We start from the raw sequence: 25,341 nt of genomic DNA on the forward strand, positions 1-25,341 counted from the left end.
CCCCACTTTGGCTGGATCCCAGGTCCCTTGTCCTGTAGCATCCATGTACAATGGGCAGCTCCAAAATGTGCTGTCGTAGGCAGACCTGGGGCTGCTGCACCCATGGGAGACAGTGCACCCCAATCCCCCTGTGCCATGTCCCAGCAGGGTCCCCGCTGCCAGAGCTGCTCCTTCTTTATCCCTCAGCCCCGTTTGTGTAGAAAAACGGATTAAAACACCATGTTCTTGGGCAGCCGCCAGCAGAGAGAGGCTCTGGCCCCCAGTCCAGGCTGGGTGCCACCAGACGGCTCCCAGTAGTGGCAGAGAGGACCCAAAGGTGCCGATGGGGGGTCCCAGTGGTGCCAAATGTGGGGTGGCCATCTCCAGGCTGCCATCTGGGTCCTTTTCCAGCTCCTCAGGCTGAGGCAGTGGAGCTGGAGGAGCCTGGCAGCGGCCCTGCCCGCATCCCCACCCGCGTCCCCGCCCGTATCCGCATCCTTATCCTTATCCTTATCCGTATCCGTATCCGCATCCCTGCCCGATCCCTGCCCATCCCTGCTCCATCCCTGCCCCATCCCTGCCCATCCTTCCCCACGCCCGGATCGTGCCCGCGCTGCCCTCGCCCATTCATAAACCAGGGAGGCTCCACCCCCCTCCCGACTCTGCGCTCCGATTGGCTCAGGGGAGCCAGGCCCCACCCAATCGGAGAGGGGTTCCCCGGGGACGGGGAGGCCGGAGCTGAGCGCTGCGTTCTGATTGGTCAGAATCCCCCCCAAATTTGCATCCCCGGGGGGAGCGTCACCCCGGGGCCGGAGGTCGTGGGGTGCAGGGGGGTCCCGGAGCCGGGGGGGGTGTGCGGGGTGATGGGGGGTCCTGGGGTCAGCGGTTGTGGGGTGCAGGGGGATCATGGGGTCGGGGGTTGTGGGGTGCAGGGGGCTCCTGGGATCGGGGGTTGTGGGGTGCAGGAGGGCCATGGGGTCGGGGGTTGTGGGGTGCAGGGGGCTCCTGGGATCGGGGGTTGTGGGGTGCAGGAGGGCCATGGGGTCGGGGGTTGTGGGGTGCAGGGGGCTCCTGGGATCGGGGTTGTGGGGTGCAGGGGGGCCATGGGGTCAGGGGTTGTGGGGTGCAGGGGGCTCCTGGGATCGGGGTTGTGGGGTGCAGGGGGGCCATGGGGTCAGGGGTTGTGGGGTGCAGGGGGATCATGGGGTCGGGGGTTGTGGGGTGCAGGGGGCTCCTGGGATCGGGGTTGTGGGGTGCAGGGGGGCCATGGGGTCAGGGGTTGTGGGGTGCAGGGGGATCATGGGGTCGGGGTTGTGGGGTGCAGGGGGCTCCTGCGACCAGGAGGTGAGGGGTGCTCTTTGTGGGGGGTGTCTTGGGATCAGGCATTGCGGGGTGCAAAGGCGGGTCCTGAGCTCAGGGAGGGGGTACGGGGCACCACTCCGCTCCCAGGCTGACCCTGGCCCCAGGGGCACCCCAAATTCCCCTTGTCCCAGACACCACAGACACCTGATGGCTTCGGGGCCGGGGTTGGAGGGGCAGTCAGATCTCTCCCGTTCCGGGACCCCCAGTGATGGATCTGCTCCCCCAGAAATGCCCGAGGTGTGTGTGGGATCCCGGGGGTCCCACCTCCCCGACCCTGGAACTCCCGGCCGGGACCCAAGCGAGATCCTGAGCAGAGCCCGAGGGAAATGCAGGGGGGGATGGAGGAGGAGAGGGGTGCCAATTAACTGCAAATTAGCTCCGGTTCATCAGCAGGAGGTCCCTCCCGTCCATCCACGTCCCCGTCGGAACTGGGACATCGATCGGCTGCAGCTGCCGCGGGAGCGCCTTAACCCTTTCCCAGCCCGATCCCCTTTGTGCTGGGGGACCCCTGTTCGCTGTGGGCCTCCCTTTGCTCCCCCTGGCCGGGGTCCCGCCCCCCAAAGCCTGCGAGACAGGGACTCTCACCTGGGTGGCCCCAGTGCCACCCGCCGGGCGTGCGGTGCCACCTTCCCAGGGCACAGCACTGTCCGTGTCCCTGTCAGTGTCTGTGCTGCCGCTGGTGTCCGTGTCCTCTCCGGTGTCCGTGTCCCCACTGGTGTCCGTGTCCTCTCCGGTGTCCGTGTCCCCACTGGTGTCCCTGTCCTCGCCCGTGCCCGTGTTCCTGCCAGTGTCCCTGTCCCCGCCGGCACCCGCAGCATGGCACAGCCTCCCGGGGAGCGGGACACGGGGCGGAGGGAGAGCGCCGTGGGCAGAGCCACGGGCTGGGCTGGCTGGGCACAGGGACGTCACCGGCCCGGCGGCTCCCGCGGGGGGCCGGGAAGGGGTCACCGTGACAGAGCCCGTCCCCACCCCGGAGCAGGAGGGATGGTGGTCCGCGGGCAAGTGGGCAGCTGGGTCCGCGGCCACCTCTGGGGACACAGAGGAGCGGGTGCGCGCAGGGTGTGACGTGTGACCGCGCACACGAGTGTGAATCCCTGGGCGCTGCCTGCGTGTCCCTGCCGGGCTCTGCCCTGGCTGTTCCCAAGTGCCCACTGCCAGGACACCGTGCCCGTGCCTCAGTTTCCCCAGCGGCACAGGGAGGGGGCTGATGTCCCGTGCCGGTCCCTGGGTCCAGCTCCGTCCCTCCAGTGTTCCCCCGGCCCGCGGGGGCGATGGATGCCCTGGCCCCGCTGCCTGGCGCACGTCGCTATGGTGAGCCGGCCCCGCGCCGCCTCAGCCGCAATCTCCGGGCCAGCACAGCTGCTCCCTCACCTCACCTGGGCTGGGGGACGTCCCCTGCTGACCTCCAGAGCCAGCCCCATGGTCCCCCGTGTCCTCCCATGGTCACCTCACCCCCGCGAGCAGCCGATGCCCCCGCGGGGGACGCGGGGGTCCCCGGGCTGTGGCTGCCGCCCGGGCTGGCACGGTGCCGGCGGCGCGCCGGGCACACGCTGCCACAAGCTGTTGTTTATCAGGCGGGCGGTGAAATGAGGCGTCGGAGGACGCGGTGAGCCATGAACCGGCTGTGCCGTGGCGGGGGCCCTGTCCCCCAGGCCCAGCCCCCACCGTGCAAGGACAACTGCCCGGGCTGGGCACTCTGCTGGCACCGTGATTTTGGGGGTCCCCTGCCCAGCAGGGGCACAGGGCTTGAGCATCGCCCACCTGCCCATCCCTGCAAGGGCCCAGGGAGCCCCAGCAGCGTGGCAGGGAGGTGACTGGTGTCTTGTCCTCAGTCTCCGTGCCCACGGGTCAGGGACAGATGGTGATCCCACCCCCTTGGCAGCTGCAGCAACATCTTCCCACGCTCAACATCTGGAAACCGCGTCTAAGCCACGTCTAAGCATCTCCTCGGCCCCACGACCCCCGTGAGCCCAAACCTGTCCCCAGAAGGCCTCGCCACCACCCCAGGACCCCTGGCCACGCGGCAGCACTGGTGGCATTGCGCCAGGGCCGGGCAGGCTGATGCCAAGGGACAGATGGGGTGACCAGCCCCCCCCAGCTGGAGTCCCTGGTCCAGCACGGAGCCCCCCAACACCACGTTCCCCATCCCAAGGCCACGCCACAGTGTCCCCCAGGGTCCTGGAGTGTGAAAAAGGGCACAGCCACCCTGCAGTGTCACCTTTCGGTACTGTGGGCAGGGGACCAAGCGCTGAGCCCAGCAGCCTGGACTTGACACTGGATAACTGGGAATGGTTCAAATCCCCCTCCACAGCTCCGGCACTATCAAAGGTCGCAGCATCCCCGTGTTGGCATTCCTGGGAGTGGGGAGCCCAGGGGGTCCCCCGAGGTGACCTTCCACAGGGGTCCCTGGGCTGAGCATGGTACTGGGGGAAGCCCAGCAGTGGGTAAGGGGCTGCTGTGCCCCTGAGAGCCGTGCTGCCCCATCTGTGGGATGTGTCCCCCTGCCTGGGGTGCTGGTCCTGGCTCCCCACCCCACAGTGCCACTGGGGCCACAACCAAAGCGAGGCTGGCACCACTTGGCTGACACCCTGCTGCCCCTACCCTGCTCCCCCAGCACCACCCCAGCCGGTGTGGCACTGCAGCTTTGGGGGGACCCCAACCTCATGGTGAAGCCCCCCAAGAGGTGTCGGGGCGGGCGGGGGGCCAGGGAGGCCGCACAGGGCGTCCGGGCGGCCTCTTGGCTGCAAAGGCTGGGAAAAGGGCAGGCAGTTCCTGCCGGCAGCGCGGATGCCATGGTGATGGGCTGCTGCCGGCATGAATACCCATGAGCCGGGGGGAGCGGGAGGCCACCGAGCTGTGCCCTGAATGCAAAGACCCCGGCACAAAGGGCCGCGGCCACGCGTGGGGCTCCGCGGCGGCGGTGCCAGCAGCAGGTGCCGCACGGCGACGTCCCCGCGCCGCAGCGCAGCGGGCACCCCGCCGCAGCACCCCGGGGTGCGGGGCCGGGCTGGGGGTCACGGTGGGATGCAGGGTGGGATGCAGGGAGGCTGGGAGCCGTTCCCTTGGCAACGGCCGGCCCCAGTTTCCACCAATCGATGCGGCGGCGCGGGCGTGCGGGCCGGGAGGGCGCGTGGCCTACATAAGCCCCGGACGAGCAGCGTGTGCCGCACCCGGCAGATGCGCCTGCGACGCCATGGCCAGGCTGACGGGCACCCGGCCCGTGGCCACCCGCCGCTGGGGCTGTGCCGCTGCCTTCCTCCTCCTCCTCCTCACCGTGCAAGCCGGTAAGGGTGGCCGCGGCGGGGGGAGGCGCCGAGGGTCCCCGAGCCCTGGGTACCGCTGCCCTCGCCGGGTGCCGGGGTGCGGCTCGGCGGCTGACGGAGAGCTCAGCGCGTCTCTCCGGCTGCCGTCGGGGTGCCGGGAGGGGATGGAAGTGGCTCCTGGATGTGCTGCACTCTCGGAGCTGGGTTGTGCTGGCTGGTGCCCAGGGAAGGGCTCGGTGCTGTGGGCAGACAAGTCCAGCACCGCGGGGTACGGGGTGTCTGCTCCCCTTCCCCATCCCCGCTCAGCCGGCCTTAAGCCGGCACTGGGAAGGGTAATCCGTCGGCAAGACGGGATTTGAGAGGCAAGATGGATTGAGACAGACGGAGCCAAGTTCCTCCTGGGGGAAGGATGCTCCGAGGAGCGGGTGGGAGTGGTGTCAGGAGGGAGAAGGGGAGAGGAAGGAAGGATCCCTGCACCCACAGGAGCATGGAGACCCTGTTCCACATTCCCAGATCCCTCTACAGACACTGTTGGGATCCCAGCACGGACCTGCAGTGACACCAGGGCAGCCGGTGTTCCCAGGCTGCTCAGAACTCCATCCCTGGGTGCGGGGCAGAGCGTGCCTGGCTCCCCACACCCAGGGGCTCTGTCCCCCCATGTATCCATCCGGGATGCGAGGGATCAGGGCAATGCCCGGGGCTCGCTCTGCCCACAGCGGGGACAGGATCAGGACGGGCAGACCGGGCTGAGAGCCAGTGCCGTCGGCACCCGGCCATTTCCCAGCACACCCCAGCCTGGGACATGGTGGTCTCAGCCCTTCTGCTGTGGAAAGGCAGTTTTTTGGCTCTCAGGGACACGAATGTCCCCATGTCCTTTGTTCCCCGACACCCCCTTGGCACCAGCAGCCCTTTGGCACTGGGGGAGCGGAGGGAGGAGGTGCACAGCCCCCAGCAACCCCACCCCACCTCAGTGCCTGGGACTGGGGTGCAGCTCTGGGACGGTCCCATCTCCCTGCAGCCCAAAAAGCCGACTTTAGCGGGGACTCCACGGCGGCCACCATCAACCACTCGCTGACGCTGCTGCAGCGGCTGCAGGAGCTGCTGCAGAACGGCAACGGCAGCGACTCGGTGCTGAGGGTCCGCTCGGCCGCCTCCGACGAGCCCAAGGTGTTCCACACGCACCAGCTGCTGCTGAGCCTCCAGAGCGAGGTCTTCGAGAGCCTCCTGCACAACCAGAGCGTCGTGACCCTGTACGAGCCGCCCGAGACGGCCGCGCTCTTCGAGAAGTTCATCAGGTGTGTGGGGACCCCATGGGATGGGGAGGTCAGGAGGATGCAGCCAAGGAAGGGGGATGTTCCCTTGACAACCACAGGGACCTTGTGGGATGTACATTTTGGGAGGGATGCAGCCCAGGAGGGAGGATTCTCTCCTGGGGTCCATGGAGATCCTGTGGGATGGGCATACCTGGAGGGATACAGTCAAGGAAGGAGGATGCTCCCCTGGGAACCATGGAGATCACACGGGACGGGGACACCCAGAGGAAAGCATCCAAGGAGGGGGGATGCTTCCTTGGGAACCTTGGGGACCCCTTGGGGTGGGAATACTGAGAGGGAGGCAGCCCAGGGCAGAGGCTGCTCCCCTGGGAACTGAGCTGCTGGGGATGGGTGTCCCCAGTGTCACCACGCACACTCTGCCCCAGGTACCTGTACTGCGGGGGGGTCTCCATCCTGCTGCACCAGGCCATCCCCATGCACCAGCTGGCCAGCAAGTACCGGGTCTGGGGGCTGCAGCGCGGCGTGGCTGAATACATGAGGACCCACCTGGCCAGCGAGTCGAGCCAGGGCCACGTGGTGGGCTGGTACCACTACGCCGTGCGCGTCGGGGACGCGGCGCTGCAGGAGAGCTGCCTCCAGTTCCTGGCCTGGAACCTGTCGGCGGTGCTGGGCAGCGCCGAGTGGGGCTCGGTGAGCGTGGATCTGCTGCTGCTGCTGCTGGAGCGCTCCGACCTGGTGCTGCACAGCGAGCTGGAGCTCTACACCGCCGTGGAGGGCTGGCTGAGCCGCCGGCAGCCCGAGGTGCCTGTGGCCGAGCGGGTGCTGCGCGCCATCCGCTACCCCATGATCGCGCCCAGCCAGCTGTTCCGGCTGCAGGCGCAGTCGGCGGTGCTGGCGCGGCACCGCGGCGCGGTGCAGGACCTGCTCTTCCAGGCTTTCCAGTTCCACGCTGCCTCCCCGCTCCACTTCGCCAAGTACTTCGACGTCAACTGCAGCATGTTCTTGCCCCGCAACTACCTCGCGCCCAGCTGGGGCTCCCAGTGGGTCATCACCAACCCCGCGCGGGACGACCGCAGCACCAGCTTCCAGACCCAGCTGGGGCCCAGCAGCCACGACGCCGGCAAGAGGGTGACCTGGAACGTGCTGTTCTCGCCGCGCTGGCTGCCCGTCAGCCTGCGCCCCGTGTACTCGGACTCGGTGGCGGGCGCCATCCAGCCCGTGCGCATCGAGGACGGGCGCCCGCGCCTCATCATCACCCCGGCCACGAGCAGCCCCGACTTCGCCGGCGTCAGCTTCCAGAAGACCGTGCTGGTGGGCGTGCGGCAGCAGGGCCGCGTGCTGGTCAAACACGCCTACAGCTTCCACCAGAGCTCGGACGAGGCGGCAGATTTCCTGGCGCACGCCGACCTGCAGAAACGCACCTCCGAGTACCTCATCGACAACTCCCTGCACCTCCACATCATCATCAAGCCCGTCTACCACTCCCTCATCAAGGTGAAGAAGTAACGAGGCACAGCTGGGTCCTGCCATGCTGGCCCCAGCCCTGTGAGGGGAATGCTTGGTCCCGTAGGTAGATGGGGGTCCCCTCGCTGGGGGGCTTCAGGACTGTGCTCTGCACTGCCCACCCCTCCCTGAGTGCTCCCCTGCCACGTCCTGTCCCCATTGCTGTTCCTGGGGATGGAGGATGCTGGGAGTGCCCCAGACCCATGTAGAGGGTGCAGGAGGTGAAACGTGCAGCCCACGGGCACATCACAGACCCCAACGGGTGTGGGGATGGGGACAGGGACAGCCCATCCCTCCCATGAGGCAGCCCTGGGGTCCCTCTGTCCCTCTGTGTGGGCAGCTGGGTCCAGCTCAAGGGCAAATGGAGCTGCCCAGGCTGGGGCTGAGGGGCCCATCAGCCTCCCCAGTGGAGGAGGGGTGGGGGACACTGTCCCCACTGGTGGTGGCAGCTGCCCCATCCCTGTCCAGGTACCCCCACCCCCTTCCTAATAAAGCAGGAAATGAGTGTGGGACTTGTGGGGCATCTTTGGGGTGACGCTGCTCCCCAGCTCAGCTCCTTTTAATGGAACTCCTGGAAAGGAAAACACTCATCCAGGCACAGATGCACTTCCCTGGGGGGATGTGGGTCCCTGCTTGCGATGTGGGTCCCTGCCTGGGGAGAGCCGGCCCTGGCAGGGCTGGCACGGGGTGCTGCACAGGCACTCAGGAGAGGCACAGAAGGGACCCCAGTGCCTGGGGAAGGGGCACAGCAGCACCTCCAGGGCTGGGTTGGGGTGTGGGGGGGCGATGACCCCTGAACCCCATCCTGGCATCGCACACCCATGGGTGGTTCAGCCCCTGAGCACAGCCTGGGGAAGGGTCCTGCTGGGGGGCTCCCCCTCAGCCCACAGGGAGCCACCTGTGTGGTGTCCCCATCGCTGTGACAGTGCTGCTGGCATCTCGTTAATGATTAATTAAGGGGGGTGAGGAGTCGGGGTGGCTGCTGGTTCTACCAGCAGGGCTGTGTTTACCCAGCACTGATAACCCGGCCCAGGGGCTGCTCCTGTGGAGACACCGGGCTCTCCAGCTGCGAGCGGGCCCAGAGGGGAGAAGGCCCCCCCTGCTGCCAGCAGCCACCCTGCTGTGCCCTGCTCATGGGCTGGGGACACTGAGGGACACCCTGTGCTGCTGTGGGTGCTTGGCCGTGCTCAGCCTCTGGCTTTGAGTGTCCCAGCTCAAGGAAGGGACGGGAGGAGCAGGAGGACGTGACTTTCCCACCCTCTGCTCGACCCTGCTGTGACAAAAGAGGAAACGTGACATGGAAAGCACCGGTTTATTCACACTAAAGAAAATCAGGATGCAAAGGCCAGGGAGCAGCTGTGGGGTCAGGGGGCTGTGCAAGGCCCCTCACTTGCCACCCCACGAGGGCAGAGAGCCCAGGAGAGCTGCCTGGCTTGGGGACAGTGGCCTCGTCTCTGCAGCAGCTCTGGCACAGAGGGGAAAGGAAGGTGCAGCTGGAGCACACTGACCTTGGCATCCTCCCACTCTTCCTCCTGGTTTTCCTACTGTGCAGCTTCCTCGCCCTCTTCACTCTGAAAGACAGAGGTTGTCCCTGTCCCCTGCCCTTGGTGGGGTCCCTGCCATAGTGGCCAGACTGTCCTGTCCCTGTTACCTCTTCAGGATCTTCCTGGCCCCTCCTCCGCTTCTCCGCCTTGATGATGGAGAAGAAGTCTTCTCTGGCCTTCTCGAACACCTCCTGGGGATCCTCCTGCTCCTCTGGCTGGGCCCGGGCCCGGTCCTGCTCCCTCAGCAGTCGCTCCCGATGTTTGTCCTGCAGGACCTTCTCCCGCCTCGTCTCCCGCTCGAACATCTGGGGCAGATGTGGGGCTGAGGGGCGTGGGGGGCACAGGGGACCCTGTGCTGTGTCTGGGGACACAGCAGAGCTGTGGGCAGAGTGTGTGGCTCGGGTGGGACCTGGCACATACTGTGGAGGTCAGAGTCTTCTCGTTCTTCCGCATGGTGCAGAGCCCTGGGGAGATCTCCAGGAGGGACACAATGCCCAGCCTGGTGCCACAGCCAAGGATGCGCCCGTTGTCTTGCGAGCACAGGCTGAGCAGGGGATCGTTGGACACCTGGGGACAGGGCACAGGTGGGTGGTGACACTCGGCCCTGGGGTGATGCGAGGGTCCCAGAGGTGCTGGGGACCCACCTTGAGGCTGAGGGAAGGCTCCTTCTGGTGGAAGAGGAAGTCCCAGATGTCCAGGGTCCCGTCCGACTTGGCGGTGAAGAACACGGCCGGCTTCACGGGGCTCCAGCACCCGTCCAGCAGGTAGGGGGTGTGGTACCTTCCAGCAGAGCCACCCCTCAGCCACGCTGGCACTGCCCTGCCTCAGTCACCGGCCCGTCCCAGCACTCAGAGCTGACCAGACCCCACTATCACCTGCCCTGAACATGCTCTGCCACCCCGGGGCTGATTTCTGGCCGAGTAAATGCCCCCTGACACCTACTTGGTCTCCATAATTGATGATGAATCCATGAGCTCCTCCGTCCAGATGCGAGCAGTCCAGTCCCCGACTGACAGGAAGACTTTGGGGAAGAAGGGGTTTCTGGTCACTCTGTAGACAGCCCCGAGGTGGCCGCTGAAGATGTGGGCGATTTTCTCGGGTGGGGTCTTGGCGTCGCGGTTGCAGGAGATGATGGTGCCCTGCTCTGTGCCCACCAGGAATTTGGTGGGCTGGGGGTGGGAAGCAGGAGGGAGCAGCTGTCAGCAGGATGGGGACCACATGGTGTGGGGGGCAGCGGGGGTCCTGCTGCAGCCAGAGCCCGGGGACTCCCCACCATTGGGGGGGTTCAGGGACCGAAATGCCCGCAGGACCTGGTGTTCTTGGAGCACGTCAACTCCCAGTTCTTCTGAGGGCATCTGGCCCTGGGCTGTGCCCACAGGGGTGACCAGGGACTGCCCTGTGCCCTGCTGGGCTCTCCCTCCTGCCTGTGGCAGGGACACAGGGGCACCTGTGGGCACAGGGACACTCACCATGGCGGGTGCAAAGTCCAGGGCGCTGGCACCCAGAGCCTTCTTCAGCTGATCTTCCTTGGTGATGTCCAAGATCAGCTTCTCGCTGGGCTGGGACATCTTGCGGATGTCCCACCACAGCACCTGCGGGGACAAGACAGGGCAGGGGCTGTGGGGACTGCTCCCAGCACAGTCAGAAGTGGTGGTGATCCTGGAGCCTGGCAGCTGCCCGTGCCTGGATCTTGTGCTGAGGGGCAGGGCAGGCACAGGAAGCCCTTTCAGGACCCCTCAGGAGCCCCTGGCCCCCTCCCCTGTTCCAGCCCCTCACCTGGCCGTCAGTGGAGCCTGAGAAGCACTCGGTGCCCGTTCGGGAGGGCAGCCAGCACGCTCCGTACACGGGGTCCCTGTGGCTGAGCTCCACGGGGGTCATCTCCACGGGCAGCCCCCCTTTCCTGGTGTCCCAGTACACTGGGAAGGAAAAGCCCTTGCCCAACTCCTTTCCTTGTCACATTTCCCCCACTGTCCAAGCTGGAACAGGGAGCAAACCTCACCCGGTGCTTCCCAGAGATCATCCAGGGAGGTGGGAGAGGCGGGAGCACAGCACCCATCCTGCTCATCCCCTGCATCCATCCATCCATCCATCCATCCATCCATCCATCCATCCATCCATCCATCCATCCATCCATCCCTCCATCCATCCCTCCATCCATCCATCCATCCATCCATCCATCCATCCATCCATCCATCCATCCATCCATCCATCCATCCATCCCTCCATCCATCCATCCATCCATCCCTCCATCCCTCCATCCATCCATCCATCCCTCCATCCATCCATCCATCCATCCATCCATCCATCCATCCATCCATCCATCCTCATCCATCCAATCCATCCTCATCCATCCAATCCATCCATCCATCCATCCATCCCTCCATCCATCCATCCATCCATCCATCCATCCATCCATCCATCCATCCATCCATCCCTCCATCCATCCATCCCTCCATCCCTCCATCCATCCCTCCATCCCTCCATCCATCCATCCATCCATCCATCCATCCATCCATCCATCCATCCATCCATCCATCCATCCCTCCATCCTCCCTGGCACGGTGTCCTCCCCTCCCTGGGTGCCCGCTCAGGTGAGCACACACCTGTCCCCAGGCAAATCCCAGGGCTTCTCCTGTGCTCCTGGTGGCAGCACTGATGCCACGACCTCCTGGGAGTGCAGCAGTGCTGGTGCCCGGCTGGAGCAGAATGAAGGCCCCCTCACCTATCTGCCCGTTGTAGCAGCCTCCCAGCACGTGATGCCAATCCTTGGAATGGTATTCCAGGGTCACCAAAGGGGACGAGGGCTTGAGGGTGAGCTCTGGGCTGTAGGGTTTTTCTGCCAAGGAGGGATGAGTGAAGAGCAAAGGGTCAAGGCAGGCCCCCAAAAGCAGCCCCCAGCCCACCCCACTGCCCCCATCCCGTTCCCTGACACAGCTGTGCCAGAGGAGGTGCCCGTGTCACTGGGAGCTGGCCTGGGCACAGACACCCAGTACAAAAATCTCCTGCATTCCCACCCCTTTTTCTTTGTCCTTTTCACTCCAAAACACATGAGGTGTGAGCCAGGACTGGACAGGTCAGGGCAAGTCTCAGCCCGGGCTCCTGCTGCCTCTTTCTTCCTTCACTGCCAACTGAACCACATCAAGAACCTCATGCGAGGCTCCAGGCTCTGCTGCCTCTCATGGCTCTGGAGCCATGCAATGGGATTTTAGTGGTTATTTCCCACCTCCCAGCTCCCATTTCTCCCCGTTTCTGCACCTCTGTGTGGCCAAAGCAGGAGCCTCCCCCACTGACCCTCCCCGGGGTGCTGCGGGGCCTCGTCCTGCTCCCCGAGACACAAAGTGCTTCCCTTATCCACTGCTGGGTTTGCCCTTCCCCTTACCCAGATCCCAGATGTAGGAATCAAAGCTCATGTCTTTCCTGCTGTCCTGGAAGTCCAGGCTGCAATAAGCCACGGCCACGGCCCTGTTGGCGTCGGGGTGCCAGGAGATGTGTGTGGCCATCCTCTTGGTCGTGTTGGGGTCCCTTTGGGGTGACAGATCAGCCAAGACAGGTCAGTTTGCAAATCCCCGGGATGAATGGCTCCCAGAGGGAATTGTGGGAATCACAATGAAACCAATCTGCAGCCCTTGAGCCTTGAGTGCAGGAAATGATTCTCCTGGAGGTTGGGCAGGGGGAGAAGAGTTGATGATTTCATCGTCTTTCCAGTCATACCTTTTTAAAAATCCAATTATCTTACTGGATCTGACTCCTAATCACCCCTGATGTGGAAATTAACCTTTGAGGCACCAAAAATAAGAAGGAAAGTCCAAAAGCACCGTCAGGAGATGCTCAGAGCTGAGTCTGACTCTGGTGCCCATCCCCAAATCACCTGGGCAGGGCGAGGGGCAGGGATGGAGTGATGGAGCAGGGAGGGTTCCGCAGGTCTCTCCACCCCCAAACTTCACCAGGACCATCCCAGACCCACTGGAATTTAACTCCTAAAGCTTTTCCACCTCCCGTGAAGGTGGTTTGACCCTGCTGTGGCTCTGGGAGCCCCCCCAGCTGTGCCACCTGATGACACTGACGGTTTTGGCTGAGGGATGCTCCTCTTCCTCCTCTTCCTCCTCCTCCTCCTCAAAATATTCCTCGTAGATGTCGATGGCGTTGTTCTGCCTGAGGCAGTGCTCCACCAGCTGCAGGGACAGCACGGCCGTGTCTCTGGAGGGCTCTGGGGGGCTCAGGGGGTTTGGGGGGGCATCAGGGCAGGGTCTTACGGAGCCGAGGCGCTGGACACTCCTGGTGTAGACATCTTCCCTCTCCACCTCCTCCCGGTAGCGGGAGGTCAGCTCCGAGTTCTTGGGGTCGATGTGCTGGGGCCACCCCCCCTCCACATGGTTCACACCCTTGACGGACACCTGCACCCGCTCCGTGTTCACCTGGGCAGGGGGACACGGAGGGGTCAGAGGCTCTGAGCCCAAAAGGTGCCTGCCACACCTCGTCCCCTCGGGCCAGCTGCCCTCAATGTGGCTGACAGCCCGGGGTGTCCCCTCCACCTGCTCCGTGTTTGCCCGGCGAGGGGGGGTCCCCGTACCTCGTGCACGGCCATGACGGGACCCTCCTGCAAAGCAAAGTCCACGGGGTCCTGGGGGATGAAGTCGCTGGCCAGGCTGGGGTCCGGCGGGATGTCCACGGTCACCTCGGCCAGAGCGTCCGAGAAGCTGCAGGGCCGCCCGAACTCGCTGCGCTTCCGCACGTACTCCAGCTTGATCTCCATGGTGGGAGGGGATGGAAAGGAGTGCTGGGGCCTGGGGATGGAGGGTCCTCAAAGGGAGCCCCAAAAAGAAGTGGGGGCCTCAGGGATGGAGAGCTCCAATGGGGATGGAGGGCTCCAATGGGGATGGAGGGCCCTGGGGAACCCTAAAAGGAAACGGGGGGCCTCAGGGAGGAAGAGAGAGTTCCAAAAGAGAGTGGGAGCCTCTGAGAGGATCCCAAAAGACAGTGGGGTTCTCAGAGATGGAGAGATGGTCCTGGAAGGGAGCAGGGATCTCAGGGAGATCCAAAAAGGAGCACGGCTTTCAGGAACGAAGGGCCCCAAAAAGGAATAGGAGCCTCAGGGAGACTCAAATGTGAACGGAGACCCTGGGGAGGGAGAACGCTGAAAAAGACTGAGAGCCTCGGGGAACCCCAAAAGGGAGTGGGGTCTCAGATGCAGGGCCCCAAAAGGGAATGGGGGCCTCTGGGAGCCCCAGAAGACAGTGTGGGCCTTGGGAATGTCCCAAAAGGGAACAAGAACGTCAGGGAGCCCCAGAAGGTCCCAAAGGGAATGGGAACCTCGGCAAAGCCCAAATTCGAGCAGGGATCCCGGGGAGGGAGGACCCTGAGAGGGCCTCAAAAGGCAGCGGGAGCCTCAGGGAGTCCCAAAACGGAGCTGAGCCGCAGGGACGGAGTGACGAAACACCCAGGGTGACAAAGGACCCCGCGGAGGCCCCGGGACTCCGGTGGGGCCCGGTCCCGTCCCGCTCCCGGTGGGGCCTGACCGGGGACGCGTCGCCGTTGCCAGGCAACGGCGTAACCGCCCCCACGTGACACCGGCGCCGCCATCACGTGACACAGCGCACCGCCGACCTCCCCGCAATGGCGGCGCGCGCGGCGTCACGTGATGGCCGCCATGCTGGGAAGGTCAACTCAAAGGTGCCCCAACCACCGATTATCCCCCCAAAAAAACCCGCACCGGGGAGATTAATTTAGTCCAAGTGTTTATTATCTTTTCCCCCCAAAAGGGCACATACAAATCCAGCCGGACTCCAGCTCCCAGCCAGAGTCCTTCGGTTAGTTCACATGCGGTTACAACAGCTCTTCTACCAGTACCATTATATGGAAACGTTAAAAGCCAAAAATTAAAAAATAACATCCCTCGGGATTTTCCCAAGGGGAGGGAGGCTAGTCACAGGGAATGTGGAGAGGGGGAGTCAAGGGGATGTCCTGGCCCTGGGTGGGGGGACACCCACTGCCCTGTCTGCACCCTTTGGGGTCTGGATGCGATGGGGCGGGGGGTCCGTCCCTGCTCCAGGGTGAAGGGGCCTTTCCTGGGGATCCCTGTGCCAAAGGGCAGCCCCAAAGAGCCACATTCAGTTCATACTGGTCTCCCAGGCCCTCAGCCTGGAGCCCTGGAAATGCTGGATGAGCCTCCCAGGGTGGCAGGTCCATTTTGTCCCTTCCCTGGCACCTCACCCCCCCCAGGGATGCCCCGGTAGTTCCTGTCCCTCTCCCAGGGGATTTGTGACCACTCCAGGGCTGCAGGAGGAGGGGAGCCTGCCCCAGCCCACACCTGCCCTGGGGAGCCAAAAAGAGCCTAAAGCCACCCAAAAACCTGCTACCAACCCCACTGCAGCGGCCCCTCTCTGGAACAGAGCCAGCACCTGCCACAGCTCCCAAATCCCGGGGACAAAGCAAAGGAAAACCAGCAAGGCCAAAACATCCCTAATTCCTCAGCCTGGGAACGCTCCGGCCGGGGGGCGGTGAGGGGGGCACGGGGAGCTGGGACAGCTGGGAAGGGGCGTCGGGAAGGGGGTGGGATCACTAGTGGTTGGTGCTGCATTGCTACGGGAGCCCCTGCCCGGACCCGGCGGCGGCGTGTCCCGGGATTTGTGCTCCAGAACATTCCCGAGCTGGCGCAGGGACAGGAGAAGACACCGGAGACCCCTCTGCGCTCCCCAGACCCCGTAAGGCAGCAGGATTTGGGTTCGGGGGGCTGCCGAGGGGAGGGAGGTGCTGGGAGGCTCCAGGCTCGTCCTCCAGCCCCCGCCGCGTCTCCTACCGCGTGCTCTCCAGGGCTCTTTGGTTTCCCGAGCGGAATCTCCTGCTAGGCCGGGAAGTCGCCGCGGTGCCGGAGGTGCTCATCGGTGACCGCCAGGTACGTGGCTCTCATGCTCGGGGAGTACTGGGGGGGACACACGGGGGTCAGCATCCCAAAACTCCCCACCCAGCCCCTGCGCCGCCCCACAGGTGCCCAGGATTGTTCCCGTGCGGTTTAATCCCAAAATAATCGGCCAGGTGGGCATGGAAAGGGTCAGACCGTGCCCTCAGCTGCTCTGTGAGCTGGAGGAGACAACACCTCCCAAGCCAAGACCCTTCAAGCCTGTCCAGCTCTGCTTTGTCCCTTCCCATGTTCATCCTCCACCTTCCCAGCTTCAGCCCAGCAGCAAACTCATCCCAAATCTGCCTGGGGGGGTGCGTATGTGGGATACCAGCGAGCCCAAGCCTCCAGCCCCCCAGGATCACATTCCTCCAGGGTTTCACGGCAGGGAGGATCACCCCAGCCAGGCATTAAGGAAGATTATTCCGAGTTTGTTATTCTGGACTCAGAAAGTCTTTCCTCAGGGATCTGAATCCTGGGTAAATTAGACTATTCAGGCCTGGGAGAAGTGCTCCAATTAATCCCCCCACTCGTGTCCCCCCCGCCTTGCCAGCTGCCAGGTCTGTGAGATGGGATCCAAGCTTCCACCTGATGGAAAAAATCATCCCTGCAGGAGGGGGGGCACAGCATTCCTGCCATGGCAGCATTCCCAGAGCTGTATCCTGACTGGGGGGGGGTTTCACTGCTCCAGGGATGGAGATGGGGACCAGCATCCCAACGTGTGGGAGCTGAACACCCTCCTGGAATGTGGCTGGGCACAAAATGTGGCCCTTTGTCCCCCCTCCCTGAGCTCTCTGCACCCCAAAAGCCGAGCAGGAAAAGGGGATGGAGGGAGGCATGGAAGGGTGGGGAGGAGGGGAGACCCCGGCTGCTGCCCTGGGATAAGGAAGGAGAAGGAAGTGGCTGAACTTACTCTTGATGGGCAACTTAGCTCCAAAATAATGGATGCAAAAAATTAAAAGAAATCACAAAAAAAGAAAAAAAAAAGAAAAAAAAAAGACAAGGAATAAAAAATAAAGCAGCAATACCAGACAGGGCAGGATTAACGAGCAGGGAAATGGGAACGTGAAGGGAGAGACTGCGAGGAGCGTCCTCTGAGAGCCAGGATGGAGAGGGAACACAGGGAAGAGCGGGAGGGGAGGGTTATTTCGGCCTCCCCCAGCAGATGGCTGTGCCCCCTCCCCGTGGGTGGCCAGGAATTGGGTTAGAGCCAGGCAAGGGGAGCCACATCCTCTGCAAGGGCAGGAGGGACCAGGGTCTCCCGTCCCTGTCCCACCCCGCTGAGCGGCTCTTGGTGACCCAGAGCAGCCCCCCAAGGTGACCCCCCCAGGGTGTCCCAAGGATTTGGCCTCGGTCGCCCATCGTACCGTGGGGGGAGGAGACCCCCTGCCAATGAGGGGCACGTTCTCGTAGCGGGGGTTCCCTCCGAAGAGCACGGCCTGGTTCCTGGGGGCACAGCGAGACCCCCGTCAGCCGCCGTCCCCAGCGCAGCTCCCTCCCCGTGGCGGGGGCTCGGGGCCTCACATGTACTCGGAGACGGGGGCGTTGGACACGGTCTGTGCCGGGGGCTGGAGGCTGCTCTGGCTGCCCAGGCTGCTGCTGTAGCTGCAGAAGCTGCGCAGCTGCCCCCGGGGCGGGCGGTGCGTGGCGATGCGCCGGGCCTGCGGGTTGAAGGGGTCCTCCTCGTCCATGTCATCGTAGTCCCGGTCCCTGCGGGGACAAGGGGCTGGCACTCACGCCCCGGGACCCAAAGCGGGGGTCTCTGTGCCCAGACCGGGTGTGCCCGCGGCTCTGTGCCCACGGTGAGGGCAGGGGGCTGGGGCGGGGGTCTTTGGGCACACCCACCGCCCAGCCAGCTGCTTCCAGGCGCGCGGGGCCGCGCAGATCACAGTGGAGAAGGCGGCGGCCGCCAGCAGGGAGAAGAGCCCGAGGTAGAGCAGCCCCTCCACGCCGTCGTAGCAGATCCCGATGAGGCCATCCAGGTAATCCTGGCGGGACACAGGCAGGGCAGCGCTGGTGGCGCTGCAGGGGGACCCCAGAGCTGGTCCCCACTCGGCCCCCCCTCACCTTGTGCAGCCCCCGGCAGTCCAGCAGGGCCGTCAGCTGGTGCAGGCTGGTCTCTGAGGAGTTGAGGAGCTGCTGGACCCCCAGCAGGTCTTTCTGTGGGAAAAGGGGGGTCAGGCAGCTCTGGGGAGCAGAAGGAGGGATGGGGACCCTCTGTGCCCCCCTCCTGTACCTTGGCTGTCGGGAAGAGGGGCAGTGCATACTGGATGAGCCCCTGGATCTGGATCTGCATGGTGGTCAGCGAGCGCTGGAACACGGTGAGAGCCTGCAGGAGGGAGTGGGGGACAGTCACAGACCCCCCCCCAGCCCCGGGACCCCCTCAGCCCCAGGCAGCACCAAGGTGGGTGCCCACCTGCCCTGTACCTGCTGGAAGGGGCTGCTCAGGCTCTGGTCACAGTACAGGTAATAATGAACCACCTCTGCAGAGAGAACGGGAACATCAGCAGGAGTGTCCCAGGGCACAGGGAGCCATGGGGACAGTGGCAGCGGGGGGCACCGACCCCCGGGTGGGTTTGGGGGTCCTGCCTGAGCTCGCCTCCACCTCACAGCCGGCTCTCACCTGCGCTGATCTCATCGTCCGTCTGGTTCATGATGAACTTGTTCGGGGCCACGCAGAAGTCGCTGGTGCCCTGTGGGGACAGAGGGATGCCACCGGTGCCCACAGTGCTCGGCACAGCCCCAGGCAGCCCCTCCCTCCCCTCCTGCCCCACTCACCACCGCGGCCGCCGTGTCCACAGCCATGGAGGCCCAGCTGAGGACGAGCATGAGGAGCCCGCAGCACAGCATCCTGCGGGGAGAGCGGGGAGCACCGGTGGGGAGCATGGCCAGGGGTCCCCAGGAGCCACCCCAGGCCGCCCCCAGGGTACTCACGTGACCAGGAGGCAGCGGGAGTGCTTGGCCAGCCCCAGGCAGGCCAGCAGGCAGACGGTGAGGACGAGGATGAAGAAGAGCAGGTAAGCCAGCCACCTGAGCGCAGAGGAAGGCTCTGTCACACACGGCCACCTCCCCAGCCCGCCGGGCCACGCGGCCCAGCTCACCGGGAATGCTCGGGCTCACCGGGAATGCTCGGGCTCACCGGTAATACTCGACGTAGGCGACCTGTCCCGACAGCTCGGTGAGGTCAGCACTGACGCCCCGCCAGGCCGGCAGCCCCTGCAGCTGCAGGACGATGCTGCCGGCCAGCTGCTGCGTGAACTTGAGGGTCTGCACGTAATCCCCCCGCGAGGCCAGGAGCTCGTTCAGCCGCGCCAGGTGCTGCTCCAGCCCTCCCTGCATCTGCAGCGTGGTGCTGGCAACCTGTGGCCCCCGGCATGGTCAGTCCCCGGCATCTAGCAGAGCCACGTGCCCCATCCCTGAAACGCTCTTTCTCCAGGAGAACAGTCCCACCCCAACCCGCTGTGCCCAAGCTGGATCCATCCTTCAGAACAGCCCCGCCACGGCCCCCCCGGCCCTGCTGGGCCACAAAGGTCCCATTCTGTGGGGTGACGTCACCCTCCCGCGCTCGGCACAGCGCAGCCACCCCGGGGGCTCGGCCGGAGCAGCCAGACGTCCCTCCCTGGTGCTTTAACCAAACCCAGGACAGGGGACTGATGCGCCGTGGGGGGACACGGAGGGGCTGTGGCCCTACCAGGGAGTCGATGCCGGTGAGGGTCTGGTTGGCGTGGTCCAGGGCGTAGAGCAGCTGGAAAACCCCGTCGTTGGTCTCGCTGTTCCCGTAGAAGCCGACGCCAACGGCCGCACTGTGGGCAGAGAGGGGACCCTGGTGAGAGGGGAGGGACACGCTCACCCTGCGACACCGGCTGGACAGGGGACACTCCCCAGGGCATCCTGGTTTGGGGGGACAGCCCACCAATGGCAGGGCAGAGACAAAGAGTGGGACAGCGGCAGCACCGTGATGGGAACCTGCTCCTGCTGGTGACAGGGGCCTGGGGACAGCTGCAGCTGCTCCATGGGCATGGTGGGTCGAAAGCTCCTCCTGCCAAACCTGGAGAGATTGAGGGCGGAGGGGCCGGGCCAAGCAGATTAGGGGAATCCGCTGGAAGCGCTGTGGCTCCCGATTAAACCTTTGGCTGGGAGCTGAAGCAGCTCCAGGCCCTGTGGCGAGCTCCCCGCAGCCTCTGCTCCCCATGGAGCCAGGATGGAGCTCCCGAGAAGGGAGGTGCCCGTGGCCATGTCCTGGCTGGGCACGTGCCCACACGTGGCCGGCGCACACGGTGCTTGCCAAACCCCAGTACACCGACAGACACCAGCTCACTAATGGCCACCATCAGCCCTTGAATGGCCAGCAACAGGCTCTTGGGGGGGTTCAAAGCCCCTGGGAGCTGCAGAGTGACCCACTGCCATGGTGGGGGGGCTGTGGGAGCACGCTGAGCTCATTAGTGCCGTTTCCCTGTCTCGCTGTTTCCCTGCTCCGTGCGAGGCTCGCAGGCAGCCATCTCGCTCCGCCCCGGCAAAGCAGCCCCTTTGTCTGGAGTGAGGGTCGTGGCCAGGCAGCCAGAGGGGGCCGTGGCCCACCCCGTTCCCCCCCAGGCCAGCAATGCCGGGGACACTCGGGATAGCTGCCTGGGCGTCCTCCCAGCCATGGCTGTCCTGGACCGAGGTGGGCTTGTAAAGCCCCCAGAGCGGTGCCGGGTGAAGCAGTGTCCCCTTGTCTAATTGCTGTGGCTGCAATTAAGGTCGGGCGCAAGGGACCTGCCAGCTGGGTCACGCTGCTGCCCGCCATCTGCTCTGGGCTGGGATTAGCGACCGGCCCTGCTCCCGCCCGGGATTATCTGGGAAGGCGGCACAGCCGTGACGGGGACGGGGCTGGCCCGCAGCTGGTCCCTGGGGCTCCCCCAGCAGCTGCACGGGAGGAGGCAGGGATGGAGCACATTTAATTGCACAGATCTAATTAAAGCGACTCATGGCTGGAGCACAGAGTCCCCTCGGTGACAGGGGGACAGCACCAGGTCCCTGTCCCCATCCTCACCAGCAGATGAGCCCGGCGGTGACGGCCATCCAGGTGACACAGCACGAGTGGGGCCGCTTGGTCTCGGGGTCCTGGTCCCTCTTGCAGCAGCACAGGCAGATCAGGTACACGGTGAGGAAGAGGAGGTTGAGGCCGAGGCACACAGCGGCCACCAAGCCCAGGAAAAGCAGCGACTGGGAGGGAGAGAGGGGACAGTCAGCAGCCGTGCCCGTGACCCACTCGTGTGTCCGGGATGCGGCCGCGTTCAGCGCCCCACGGGACTGTCACGTGGGGAAGAGGAAGTGTCCCTGTCCCCATTCCCCCGCAGGGTGCCCAGGCCGCGGTCGCCGAGCCGGGGCTGCAGCCGCCCCTTGCCGGGATGTTGGGGCACCGGGACACCGGCGCTGCCCTCCCTCCCCATTTAGGGGTCACGGCGGGCCGTGCCCCGGGATGCCGGGGGGCCGCGGCGGGTCCGGGAGCGCGGGGCAGGGGCTCAGGAGGACCAAAGGAAGCGGTGAGCCCGGGAGGGGAGCGGCGGGGCCGGGGGTGCCGGTGCCGGCCGGCCCGGGGGGGGGGCCGGGCGATGAAAGGCGCTTTGTGCGCCGCGAGATCAGAGCTGGCGCCGGGAGCCGCCGGGGAGCGGCGCGGGGGGCGCGGGGCGAGCGGGACCAGCCCGGGGAGGGGCCGGGGGGGCGCGGGGGTCCCGGGCCGGTACCTGCTGGTAGTCGGGGTCCTGCGGGCGGAAGGTGCTGGGCACGGGCTGCAGGCGCGGGCCGCGGTGCGGGAGCCCGTGCAGCCAGGCCGCCCACCAGGGCGCCAGGTAATCGGCGCGGCCGGGCCCCATGGCGGGCCGGGGTCGCCGCGCTGCCGGGCGGGGGGCGGCGGTGCCGCCACGCCGCGGGCTCTGCCCGCCCGCCCCGGGCCCCACCCACCGACACCGCCCCTCGGGGCCGCCCCCCGCCCCGCCCCCGGCAGCCGCGGCCGGCCCGTGCCCGCGGAGCCGCTCGCAGCGCAGCGCTCCCCGCAGGGACAGCGCACAGCGTCACCCCCGCCACCCGGGCACCGCAGCCATCGGGCCCCGCAGCCATCGGGCACCGCAGCCGTGGGGCACTACTGTGGGGGCACCGCACCCATCGGACACCACATCCATCGGACACCACATCCATCGGGCACCGCAGCCATCGGGCACCGCAGCCATCAGGCACCGCAGCCATCGGGCACCGCAGCCATCGGGCCCTGTGCCCATCAGGCACTGCTGTGGGGGCACCGCACCCATCGGACACCACATCCATCGGGCACCGCAGCCATCGGGCACCGCAGCCATCGGGCCCTGTGCCCATCAGGCACTACTGTGGGGGCACCGCACCCATCGGACACCACATCCATCGGGCACCGCACCCGTGGGGCACTACTGTGGGGGCACCGCAGCCATTGGACACCGCAGCCATTGGGCCCTGTGCCCATCAGGCACTGCTGTGGGGGCACCGCACCCTGAACCGCCTGCTGTGGTGCCACGGCACCCCATATTCCCCCTGCTATGGGGACCAGGTGCTGTAAAAGACACCGCCCATAGGACACGCTGGTGGCCCTGTGTGCCAGCCCCAGGTGCCACAGGTCCCGTCCCCAGCTGTGAGCCCAGGGCCACCCACGAGTGAGGGGCTGGCTCCAGATCTGGGGACTCCCCTGTGCCCACACGGTACCAGAACTGGACTCATGGCCTCCCTGCTGGGAGCACTGACCAACACCAGCCCCGGGACCCCCAGTGTGGCTCCCAGAGCCCTGGAGTGGCTCCAGGGCCCAGAAGAGGAGGTTGTGAAACACCAAACGTGACACTGGGAACAGTTTTTTATTTATTTTAACAAACAGAGAATCCGACAGGTACCCAGCTCACCCCAGCTCATTTCAGCTCCTTCACGGCCAGACCTGTGGAGGAAAGACAGCACATGGATTGGGGGGGCTCAGGCATGGAAAGGCTCCCTGGGAATACCGAACACCGACCATGGCAAGGCACTGGTGGTGACACCAGCTCCAGGGACAGCGGGAGCTCTGCAAGGGGGTTCTCACAGCCCCCCTCAATCCCAACACGAGATTCCCGGGATACCTGGGGGCAGGGACTGCTTCAGCTTCTCGGCCTTCTCCTTGTCGGTGATGACCAGGGTGTAGAGGTACCGGCTGCAGCGCACCTTGAACTTCACATTGTCCTTGTTCTTCTTGATCTTGACAGCTGTGGGATGGAGGGCACAGCAGGGACACCCCGCTGTCATCCCTGGGAAACCCACCCCACTCCCTTCCCCGTGCAGAGCCCTCCCGCTCCATCCAGAGTGAGGAAAAAGCTCCGTGAGGGCTCTCTCAGTGCTGAGCTCTCCCTTCTCGCCCACGCCAAAACATTCCCGCGGGATCCTGCGACAGCCGGATCCAAACAAGCAGGAGAAGAGGGAAAACTCTTCCCATGTTGTTGAACAGTGAGACAAGGCAGTGCTTTGTCTCAATTATCCTCATCTTGCGGCAGCAACAAAAATCTCCCGCTGAGGATGATGAATCAGCCGTTGTGACAGAGCCCCAACACCCGATGGCACCCACAGAGCAGGGTGACATCTGGGAATCGCTTCCAGCGAGCTGCACTCGGAGCTCAGCTCAGCATCCCGGGGCGAGCAGCAGTGGGAATGCACAGCTGGGAGTACCATCCCCTGGGAGACCCCGGCCTGGAGCCCCAAGAGCCCCTCTGCCCACAGGAGTGGCCTCGGTCACCGAGCCAAAGCCACGCCAGGGCAGCCCCGGTCCCTCGGCATTCCCAGGAGCTCCTCAGGGACACACACGTGCTGGAGCAGCGCAGCCTGTCCTGCCCACAGACCCCACTCACACTTGGCGTCCTTCCGCCGCGCCGTCAGCAGGAAGTCCTTGATCTCCTCAATCTTGCGAGGCTGCAAAGTCAAACAGAAACTCACGGGATGCTTCAGGCTGGAGGGCACCATAAGCGATTATCTGGTCCCAGGGCAGGGACACGGGATGTGCTCTCAGCCCAGAGCTCATCCCCAGCTCGTCCTCTGGCCACAGAATCCCCCAGGACCCCCCGTGAGCCCCTTGCTCACCGACCCCCCCATTCTGCACCATGCCCAGAACCCGGCAAAGCGGGGACCGCAAAGCCAACCCCCCCTCCCCTCCAGGGAAGGAGCTAAGGAGCTCCCCCTCACCCCGTTCTGCACCCTGTCCAGCACCAGACACGCCACGGACCCCCTCCCTCCCCCCCGGGACCCCTCGCAGCCCCCCGGCCCCTCACCATGGTTTCAGCCCGGCGTCGGTAGCTCCAACCTGCGGCAGAAAAGAGACAAGATGGTGTCAGCACCGCCCCCCGCCCATCGCCTCCCCCGCCTCCGCCCCCCGCCCGCCATCGGCTCCCCCCACGCCCCCTCCTCCCCCCGTTTTCCCCCGGAGCCGCCCGGTGTCGCGAGGCCGCGGATGGCGGCGGATGGCGGCGGATGGCGGCGGATCTCCCCTGCCCCCCCCGCCCCCGGCCGCCATCGCTCACCCGCAGCCGCCGCGCACAGACCGGAAATGAGCGCGGCTCTTCCGCATCCGGGCCTTTATGGCCTACGGTGCGCGCCGCGGGCAAAAAGCTCCAGATCGCGACCGCGGCGGCGGCATCTGTGATGAGTTGGCGGGGGCTCAGCCGCCAGTGCGGGCGGGGGAGGCTGCGGAGGGGATTTTGGGCACCTCCGGCCTCCCAAAGCCAGCCGGGCACGGCCGGGAACGAGGAGCAGGGCTGCCTGGGCGGGCTGCTTGCTGTTTCCCGAGTCTCAGAATCTCTCGGGGGGATTATCCATCTAAGATTCCATCTCAGCCCTGCCCCAGGGAACCCCGGGAGATGCTGCGGCTCGATAGCCCGAGTAGGGCTGTAATGGACAGGTTTTGCCACAAGAGAGAGCTTCAATCCCGCTGAAAACCCCAAAGCCGTACAAACCACCCCAAAACTCCACGCAGAATCCTTGGGGATGAGTGGCGAGGGGCAAGAACCCCATCGTGTCACTGTCCTGCGCTTCCTCTGTCCCATCCCCATCCTGCCAAGCCCTAAGTGCGCCTGGACAGGTCTTTGAGGGTGCTGGGATGCTCCTAAGGGATGCTGGATGGGGTCACAATCCCCCCAGCAGCTCCCAGTATCACCCCAAGCCCAGCTACTGGGGTGAAACCCGCAGCTCCCAGCCCAGGGCTCCCACCCAGGAGACGATTTTGGGGTGGGACCCTTCTCCCTGGCCACCGAAAGAGCTTTTTAATTGTTTGATTTACTTATCTCCTCTCTGATGGGCTGATCTACTCTGCTGCCTTTTAATTGCTCCCAAACTCGAGCGGTTTTTCATGTTTTAAGGAATGCTGAATGGTGTAATTAAACCCCTGGCAGCGTAAATCAGCGGCGCGGGAGGACGACAGCCCCGAATTAAAGCTTTTGGCATTACAATAAAACTAAATCGGCATGAAAAGTGCCCGTTCTGGCACCAGCGCTGAATGCCGATGCCGG

The 25,341-nt window shown here is 65.2% G+C and overlaps 4 protein-coding genes across 4 annotated transcripts; 1 reads left to right on the forward strand and 3 right to left on the reverse strand.

Moving 5' to 3' along the window:
* The first annotated feature begins 4,534 nt into the window (after positions 1-4,534).
* Positions 4,535-7,872, forward strand: BTBD17 (BTB domain containing 17). Its single transcript, XM_069032550.1, has 3 exons — positions 4,535-4,625; positions 5,623-5,899; positions 6,304-7,872. Exons 1-3 carry the CDS (start codon positions 4,535-4,537, stop codon positions 7,382-7,384), a joined length of 1,449 nt encoding a protein of 482 aa, XP_068888651.1. The 3' UTR covers positions 7,385-7,872.
* Positions 7,873-8,715: 843 nt separating this feature from the next.
* Positions 8,716-13,678, reverse strand: DNAI2 (dynein axonemal intermediate chain 2). Its single transcript, XM_069032605.1, has 12 exons — positions 13,496-13,678; positions 13,179-13,340; positions 12,976-13,097; positions 12,305-12,447; positions 11,648-11,761; positions 10,702-10,841; positions 10,395-10,517; positions 9,868-10,094; positions 9,570-9,705; positions 9,346-9,492; positions 9,033-9,230; positions 8,716-8,952 (listed from the first exon to the last, which is right to left on the reverse strand). The coding sequence occupies exons 1-12, from the start codon at positions 13,676-13,678 to the stop codon at positions 8,923-8,925; spliced, it is 1,725 nt and encodes a 574-aa protein (XP_068888706.1). The 3' UTR covers positions 8,716-8,922.
* A 960-nt stretch (positions 13,679-14,638) lies between these two features.
* TTYH2 (tweety family member 2) lies at positions 14,639-21,722 on the reverse strand. The gene is made up of 14 exons (XM_069032684.1): positions 21,547-21,722; positions 20,853-21,025; positions 19,512-19,623; positions 18,960-19,180; positions 18,755-18,850; positions 18,599-18,671; positions 18,444-18,513; positions 18,248-18,303; positions 18,057-18,149; positions 17,888-17,980; positions 17,666-17,808; positions 17,345-17,530; positions 17,188-17,266; positions 14,639-15,844 (listed from the first exon to the last, which is right to left on the reverse strand). The coding sequence occupies exons 1-14, from the start codon at positions 21,673-21,675 to the stop codon at positions 15,767-15,769; spliced, it is 1,602 nt and encodes a 533-aa protein (XP_068888785.1). The 5' UTR covers positions 21,676-21,722; the 3' UTR covers positions 14,639-15,766.
* A 936-nt stretch (positions 21,723-22,658) lies between these two features.
* On the reverse strand, positions 22,659-24,403 carry RPL38 (ribosomal protein L38). The gene is made up of 5 exons (XM_069032455.1): positions 24,358-24,403; positions 24,109-24,140; positions 23,692-23,752; positions 22,933-23,055; positions 22,659-22,754 (listed from the first exon to the last, which is right to left on the reverse strand). The coding sequence occupies exons 2-5, from the start codon at positions 24,109-24,111 to the stop codon at positions 22,729-22,731; spliced, it is 213 nt and encodes a 70-aa protein (XP_068888556.1). The 5' UTR covers positions 24,112-24,140; positions 24,358-24,403; the 3' UTR covers positions 22,659-22,728.
* Positions 24,404-25,341: the final 938 nt, after the last annotated feature.

This window comes from Aphelocoma coerulescens, chromosome 18, assembly GCF_041296385.1.
Source record: "Aphelocoma coerulescens isolate FSJ_1873_10779 chromosome 18, UR_Acoe_1.0, whole genome shotgun sequence".
Lineage (NCBI taxonomy): Eukaryota > Metazoa > Chordata > Aves > Passeriformes > Corvidae > Aphelocoma > Aphelocoma coerulescens.

Coding starts and splice junctions, on each gene's coding strand:
- BTBD17 (XM_069032550.1), top strand. CDS start 4,535: ATGGCCAGGCTGACGGGCACCCGGCCCGTGGCCACCCGCCGCTGGGGC. Junction 4,626..5,622: donor CCTCCTCACCGTGCAAGCCG/GTAAGGGTGGCC, acceptor ATCTCCCTGCAG/CCCAAAAAGCCGACTTTAGC. Junction 5,900..6,303: donor CTCTTCGAGAAGTTCATCAG/GTGTGTGGGGAC, acceptor ACTCTGCCCCAG/GTACCTGTACTGCGGGGGGG.
- DNAI2 (XM_069032605.1), bottom strand. CDS start 13,678: ATGGAGATCAAGCTGGAGTACGTGCGGAAGCGCAGCGAGTTCGGGCGG. Junction 11,762..12,304: donor TTCCTACATCTGGGATCTGG/GTAAGGGGAAGG, acceptor CCTCCTTGGCAG/AAAAACCCTACAGCCCAGAG. Junction 10,095..10,394: donor TGGACTTTGCACCCGCCATG/GTGAGTGTCCCT, acceptor TCCCACCCCCAG/CCCACCAAATTCCTGGTGGG.
- TTYH2 (XM_069032684.1), bottom strand. CDS start 21,675: ATGGGGCCCGGCCGCGCCGATTACCTGGCGCCCTGGTGGGCGGCCTGG. Junction 19,181..19,511: donor TCACCGGCATCGACTCCCTG/GTAGGGCCACAG, acceptor CGGGGGCCACAG/GTTGCCAGCACCACGCTGCA. Junction 18,304..18,443: donor GGACGATGAGATCAGCGCAG/GTGAGAGCCGGC, acceptor TTCTCTCTGCAG/AGGTGGTTCATTATTACCTG.
- RPL38 (XM_069032455.1), bottom strand. Junction 23,056..23,691: donor GCGGCGGAAGGACGCCAAGT/GTGAGTGGGGTC, acceptor TCCATCCCACAG/CTGTCAAGATCAAGAAGAAC. Junction 22,755..22,932: donor GAAGCAGTCCCTGCCCCCAG/GTATCCCGGGAA, acceptor TTTCCTCCACAG/GTCTGGCCGTGAAGGAGCTG.